Source organism: Trachurus japonicus, chromosome 21 (assembly GCF_045865225.1).
Source record: "Trachurus japonicus isolate A0001 chromosome 21, Traja_1.0".
Lineage (NCBI taxonomy): Eukaryota > Metazoa > Chordata > Actinopteri > Carangiformes > Carangidae > Trachurus > Trachurus japonicus.
Window position 1 is genome coordinate 19,702,931 of NC_140927.1, and position 7,408 is coordinate 19,710,338.

Below are 7,408 nucleotides of genomic sequence, written 5' to 3' on the forward strand. Positions count from 1 at the left end.
GTGTCTGTTGTCTGTATTCTGCACAACTTAGGGGGTGAGGAGGAGCCACCTGTAGGGAGCAGAAGTAAAAATAGTAAAAACTCCAAGGAAGAAAAGGAAAACCAAGAAACTCACAGACAGGAAACAGTAGAGAATTCAGAAAAAACACAAAAGAGTGTGATAGTTTGAGTCATTACAAAGTACTTCTGACCTTTTCTCCCAAATGAACACAATACTGAACATAAGTCAGAGTGCTGCTGTCATATTGTTTCTTCTCTGGGGTCCTGGTCCAGTATTCACTGCAGAGACAGAGTTGAAACCAGTGACACACAAGCGTATTCCAGTTGTTTCAGGCATTAATATGCAAGATATAGTTAGACACTATGATGAAACATAATAATATTTTACACTGGTGCACTGTTTACAAGCAAAGGTATCCTATATAGGTAAACGTATAGAAGTATTGTCAAATACTAGTAGAACTAAAAGTAACTTTTCATCAGAAAAGTTGTTTAACAGAGCAACAAACAAACTCTGCGGTCATACTACAATGACAAACATGGAAGGGTGGAGGAAGTCATTTTAAGGAAATGTGAAGACAAGGAACGTGGTTTGAATTTAACCCTTTAAAACCAAAGCAGGTGCCAGATTTAACTTTTGTAACAATTAAAACTTAAACATAATGAAACTTATCACTCACCTGCAGAGACAGAGAGCTGTGGTGATGCAACAGAGGAATCCAGTTACAGTTGTCATAATGGAAAGAAGATACCACAAGTGGATGTCGATGCTTCCTGCTAAAAGTCAGATATTAACTAATTTAGCTCTGAAAAGCACTACATCTGGCGTAGAGATGATTGGCCCTGTGTTGTTCTCTACCTACCTTCGTGTTTCTCAGACAAGGTTAAATTCCATGTAATAGTGCAGGTGCCATTTTTACCAGTTACTTGACACCTATAGAGTCCTGCGTCGTTAAGCTGAGCACTAAAAATATTCAGGGTTGAAGGAAAACAAGAGTCTATTCTCACACTATCAGACGAGAAATTTCCGCCGGTCCGATGGAGAGAAAATGAATTAGAAAAAAGAAATCTGTCTTTGGTCCAGTTGATTTGTGTTACGTTTATCAAGGGCACGTTGCAAGTCAACTTGACGGGGTCTCCTCTGGGCACCAGTATGTTCCTGTGCTCATCTGGATCAAACCCAAATATAGAAGGAAACAATCAGCCAACATAAATTAGAGCAAATACATAGAAAATACATTTAGAGGGAGAAAAATAACACGCCTCGGAGATACTGATCTCCACTGTACCTGTTAAGACATGACACGCTAGCAGCAGCTGAATGTAGACAAGAGCTGGTTGCTTTTGGCAAAGCACGATGACCTTCATGCTGGGAAAGATTAATGAAATGTCACTATCAGCCCTTAAATGTTTTGGTGTTGGTGCAGAGAAGAGGAAGTGGTTAGTTGCTGTGAAGATCAGCGCAAACAAATGCAACACCTTTCATAGAGAACATCAGTATTTGTAATAGCTACAATTATTAAACTCAATTCAGAACTACAACTAAACTTCAGTATTTCTTTATTATTATCTAAAATTAATTCATTAGTACTAAAATGACTGAATTTTCTTAATGAGCATAACAGACACGTTCCACTGCATGGAAATCAAATGTATGAAAAGCTGAGGACACTTTACCCACAGAGTGTGAGCTCACTTGCTGAGTCTGGTTTCAGCAGGTCCAAACTTTCTGATATGACACACACAGGTTCCAGGAGATAGAAGTGAAAATAAAACTTGATTTGATTTCAGTCTTTGAAACAAATTCATTTTTATTGAAGAAACTCTGTGCAATTCCATCACTGACCTCTAGAGTATGGAGGGCACAGAGCTAACAGTGAAAAGCTGTTGAGTTGAACTACGGTAACTTTATTCACATTACAGCAAACATTGTGAGGATGTTGTGTTTTTGGAGAGCTCATAATGCCGGGCAGACAGCACAACACTCACTACAGCATATTAATGATAAAACCATTCATATTACTGATCATATAAGACTTGGATTGCAACTAATTTAAGATGTCTGTTTTTGAAATATAGAGTCATTTAACATTAATCAATGTCAACAGGGAGAAGACATGAAGAGAAATAACGCAAAAAAGTTATAGAGCACATTTATACAAGACAGTTGGAAAGAAAAGTTGTGACCCAACAGATTAATAGACTCTTAAGTGGATGATTGCATTTAATATTTGAAGCATTTATCTCTCAGCCTTTATCATCGTCTGCAGGATAATATCAGGTCTGACTTTATTTAACAGATATTGAAAGTTTTGCCTGCAATAAAAAGCTAAAATTAAAGTGAAGCAAATAAAAGAAACAAAGAAACATCAATAAAGCTTAAACTTTTCAGGATTAAATGTATAAGTAATTTTATGGTCATACAACCAGCCATGTACAGTTAGCTGATATGAGGTTTCTGGTTCAAAGAAGTTAAAATTGAAAAATGACCTTATGTTATTTTTTAAATATTTTCTTGATTATCAATTCATGGACCAGACTTATTTATTTATATACATCTTCAATTCTCCTTCAAATCTCTTACTTGCACTTTCTGTCCAATGTATCTCTTGTTACTTATCAATATGAATGTCATAACTGTCGGCTCAGTAGAGATCACGCATTTCACTCTCAACTTGCTGACTTTCAACCTGTTGAGTGTGTCTGTTGTCTGTATTCTGCACAACTTAGGGGTTGAGGAGGAGCCACCTGTAGGGGACAGAAGTAAAAATAGTAAAAACTCCAAGGAAGAAAAGAAAAACCAGGAAACTCACAGACAGGAAACAGTAGAGACTTCAGAAAAACACTAAAGAGTGTGATAGTTTGAGTCATTACAAAGTACTTCTGACCTTTTCTCCCAGATGAACACAATACTGAACATAAGTCAGAGTGCTGCTGTCATATTGTTTCTTCTCTGGGGTCCTGGTCCAGTATTCACTACAGAGACAGAGTTGAAACTAGTGACGACACAACAGAGTCTGTTCCAGTTGATAGTTGATAATGAGAAACTGTGATGAAACATTTACACTGGTACACTATAAGTACAACTATATAAGTATTGTCAAAAACAATCACAAGTCAATGTATCTTTTTTCAGAAAACTTCCAAAATGTTGTGTATCATCTTCATTAGTTTCATGATTTCTGGTCAAGATGATGGATGATCCTGTAATCCACTGGCAACAGAGGATTTACAATATGACACTTTGTTCAGTATTTTCACTGAGTGTAGAATCTACATTATTGTTGAACAGAGCAACAAACTACACTACTACTACTATCACACTACAATAACAAACACGGAAGGGTGGAGGAAGTCGTTATAAGGAAATGTGAAGACGAAGAACATGGTTTGAATTTAACTGTTTAAAACCAAAGCAGGTGCAAGATTTAACTTTTGTAATGATGAAAATTTACAATGAAAATGATCACTCACCTGCAGAGACAAAGAGCTGCAATGATGCTGCAGAGAAATCCAGATGCAACTGTGATCGTGTAAAGAGAGGACCAAAACTTGAAGTCGACGATGTCTGCTAAAAGTCAGATATGAATTAATTTAGGCAGCGTACAGTTGATCTCTGACACACACCATGTCTGGTGTAGAAGTGACTGACCCTGTGTTGTTCTCTACCTACCTTCATTTTTTTCAGACAAGGTTAACTTCCATGTAGCAGTCCAGGTGCCATTTTTACCAAATACTTGACACCTATAGAGTCCTGCGTCATTATGATGAGCATTAAAAATATTCAGGGTTGAAGGAAAACCAGAGTCAATTTTCACTCTGTCAAATGAGAAATTTGAAAAAATCTTGAGTGAAAATGAATTAACAAAAATAAATCTGTCTTTGGTCCAGGTGATTTGTGCTAGGTTTGTCCAGGATACATTACAAGTCAATATGACGGGGGCTCCTTTGGACACCAGTATGTTCCTGTGCTCATCTGGTTCAAACCCTAACATGGAAGGAAACAGACAACATAAAATAAAAGCCGTAAATACATTTAGAGAAACAACATGCAAGACACCAAACTCCACTTTACCTGCAAAGACATAACACAGTAGTAGTTGAATGGAGAGCAGAGCTGCTTGGTTTCGCCTGAACATGACGACCATCAGACAAAGAGTGAGAACTACTGTAGGTGCAGAGAATAGGAAGTGGTAAGTTGCTGGTTAGCTAAGCCCACATGTGTGTCACTCTTTCATGGGACAACATGTTACAGAAATCCTAACTACAATTATTTAATTCAAATTAGAATATGTATATTAACAGAAGTGTATCTCAGTCTTTGTCAAAACCAAATCTATGAGAAGCTGAATATCTGTTCAGAGTGTGGTTTCAGCAGGTCCAAAACTTTCTGATATGACACACACAGGTTCCAGGAGATAGAAGTGAAAATAAAACTTTATTTGATTTTAGTCATTGAAACATATACATTTTTATTGAAGAAACTCTGTGCGATTCCATCATCACTGACCTCTAGAGGGCACAGACCTCCAGTGAAAAGCTGTTGAGTTGAACTAACTTTATTTACATTACAGCAAACATTGTGAGGATTTTGCATTTTTGGAGAGCTCATAATGCCAGGCAGACAGCACAACACTCACTTAATTAAAACCATTCATATTAGCCAACTGATCATATAAGACTTGGTTTGCAACTAATTTAAGATGTCTGTTTTTAAAATATCTTTAGAGTCATTTAACATTAATCAATGTCAACAGGGAGAAGACGTGAAGAGAAATAACACAAAAAAAAAGTTTTAGAGCAAATTTGTACAAGATAGTTGGAAAGAAAAGTTGTGGCCCAACAGATTAATATAGACTAGTAGATGATTGCATCTAATATTTGAAGCATTTATCTCAGCCTTCATCATCGTCTGCAGGATGATATTAAATGTGACATTATCAAACAGATATTGAAAGTTTTGCCTGCGATAAATAGCAAAACCACAAGTAAAGCAAATACAAAAAACAAAGAAACATCAATAAAGCTTAAACTTTTCAGGATTACTATTTTACAGTGATTGTATGGTCATACACCCAGCCATGTACAGTTAGCTGATAGGAGGTTCCTGGTTCAAAGAAGTTAAAATTGAAAAATGACCTCATGTTATTTTTGAAATATTTTCTTGATGATCAATTTATGGACTTGACTTATTTATTTAATATACATCTTCAATTATGTCTCTCACTTGCACTTTCTGTCCAATATATCTCTTGTTACTTATCAATATGAATGTCATAACTGTCGGCTCAGTAGAGACCATGCATTTAACTCTCAACTTGCTGACTGGGTCTATTTGTGAGTCCTTCTGCACAACTTTGGGGGGTGAGGAGGAGCCACCTGTAGGGGGCAGAAGTAAAAAATAGTAAAAACTCCAAGCAAGAAAAGGAAAACCAAGAAACTCACAGACAGGAAACAGTAGAGACTTCAGAAAAACACTAAAGAGTGTGATAGTTTGAGTCATTACAAAGTACTTCTGACCTTTTCTCCCAAATGAACACAATACTGAACATAAGTCAGGGTCCTGCTGTCATATTGTTTCTTCTCTGGGGTCCTGGTCCAGTATTTTCTGCAAAGACAGAGTTGAAACCACTGATGACACAACAGAGTCTGTTCTAGTTGATAGTTGATAATGAGAAACTGTGATGAAACAGTTACACTGGTACACTATAAGTACAACTATATAAGTATTGTCAAAACAATCACAAGTCAAAGTAACATTTTTTTCAGAAATCTTCCAAAATGTTGTGTATCATCTTTATCTGTTTCATGATTTCTGTACAACATAATGGATGATCCTGTAATCCACTGGCAACAGAAAAATTACAATATGTATATTTGTTCAGTATTTTCAGAATCTAGGCTACATTATTGTTTAACAGAGCAACAAACAAACTCTACACAGTCACACTACAATAACAAACACGGAAGGGTGGAGGAAGTCGTTATAAGGAAATGTGAAGACAAGGAGCATGGTTTGAATTTAACCGTTTAAAACCAAAGCAGGTGCAAGATTTAACTTTTGTAACGATGAAAACGTATATATAGTTCTGGAAATAAAAAAGTGTGACTCACCTGCAGAGGCAGGCAGCTGAAGTGATGCCACACAGGAGCAATCCAGTTACAGTTGTGAGAGCGTATAGATACCACAAGTGTGAGCCGCTGAATTCTGGAAAGAGTAAGATAAATTGAGGCTGTGTGCCGTTTGAGCTCTGACGTGGTGTAGAGATGATCTGCCCTGTGTTGTTCTCTACCTACCTTCAGGTTTTTCAGACAAGGTTAACTTCCATGTAGCTGTCCAGGCGCCATTTTTACTAATTACTTTACACCTATAGAGTCCTGTGTCGTTATGCTGAGCATTAAAAATATTCAGAGTTGAAGGAAAACCAGAGTCTATTCTCACTCTGTCAGATGAGAAGTTTGAAAAAGACTTATTGAGTGAAAATGAATAAGAAAAAAGAAATCTGTCTTTGGTCCAGGTGATTTGTGCTAGGTTTGTCCAGGATACATTGCAAGTCAACATGATGGGGGCTCCTGTGGACACCAGTATGTTCCTGTGCTCATCTGGTTTAAACCCTAACATGGAAGGAAACAGACAACATAAAATTAAAGCTGTAAAGACATTTAGAGAAACAACATGCAAGACACCAAACTCCACTTTACCTGGAAAGGCATAACACAGTAGTAGTTGAATGGAGAGCAGAGCTGCTTGGTTTCGCCTGAACATGACGACCATCAGACAAAGAGTGAGGACTAGGTGCAGAGAATAGGAAGTGGTTAGTCGCTGGTTAGCTAAGCTCACATGCGTCACTCTTTCATGGAACAACATGTTACAGAAGTCATAACTACAATAATCTAATTCAAATATGTATATACATTAGAACGTAAGTGAATCTTTGTCTTTGTCAAAACCAAATGTATGAGAAGCTGAGGACACTTGAGTGTGAGCTGACTGCTGAGTGTGGTTTCAGCAGGTCCAAACTTTCTGATATGACACACACAGGTTCCAGGAGATAGAAGTGAAAATAAAACTTGATTTGATTTCAGTCTTTGAAACAAATTCATTTTTATTGAAGAAACTCTGTGCAATTCCATCACTGACCTCTAGAGGGCACAGACCTAACAGTGAAAAGCTGTTGAGTTGAACTACGGTAACTTTATTCACATTACAGCAAACATTGTGAAGATTTTGCGTTTTTGGAGAGCTCATAATGCCGGGCAGACAGCACAACACTCACTACAGCATATTAATGATAAAACCATTCATATTACTGATCATATAAGACTTGGATTGCAACTAATTTAAGATGTCTGTTTTTGAAATATCTTTAGAGTCATTTAACATTAATCAATGTCAACAGGGAGAAGAC

General features: G+C 37.0%; 1 protein-coding gene across 1 annotated transcript; it reads right to left on the minus strand.

Moving 5' to 3' along the window:
• Window positions 1-3,664: 3,664 nt before the first annotated feature.
• On the minus strand, window positions 3,665-6,816 carry LOC146965119 (titin-like). The gene is made up of 4 exons (XM_085764276.1): window positions 6,702-6,816; window positions 6,297-6,614; window positions 4,075-4,167; window positions 3,665-3,987 (listed from the first exon to the last, which is right to left on the minus strand). Exons 1-4 carry the CDS (start codon window positions 6,772-6,774, stop codon window positions 3,665-3,667), a joined length of 807 nt encoding a protein of 268 aa, XP_085620402.1. The 5' UTR covers window positions 6,775-6,816.
• Window positions 6,817-7,408: the final 592 nt, after the last annotated feature.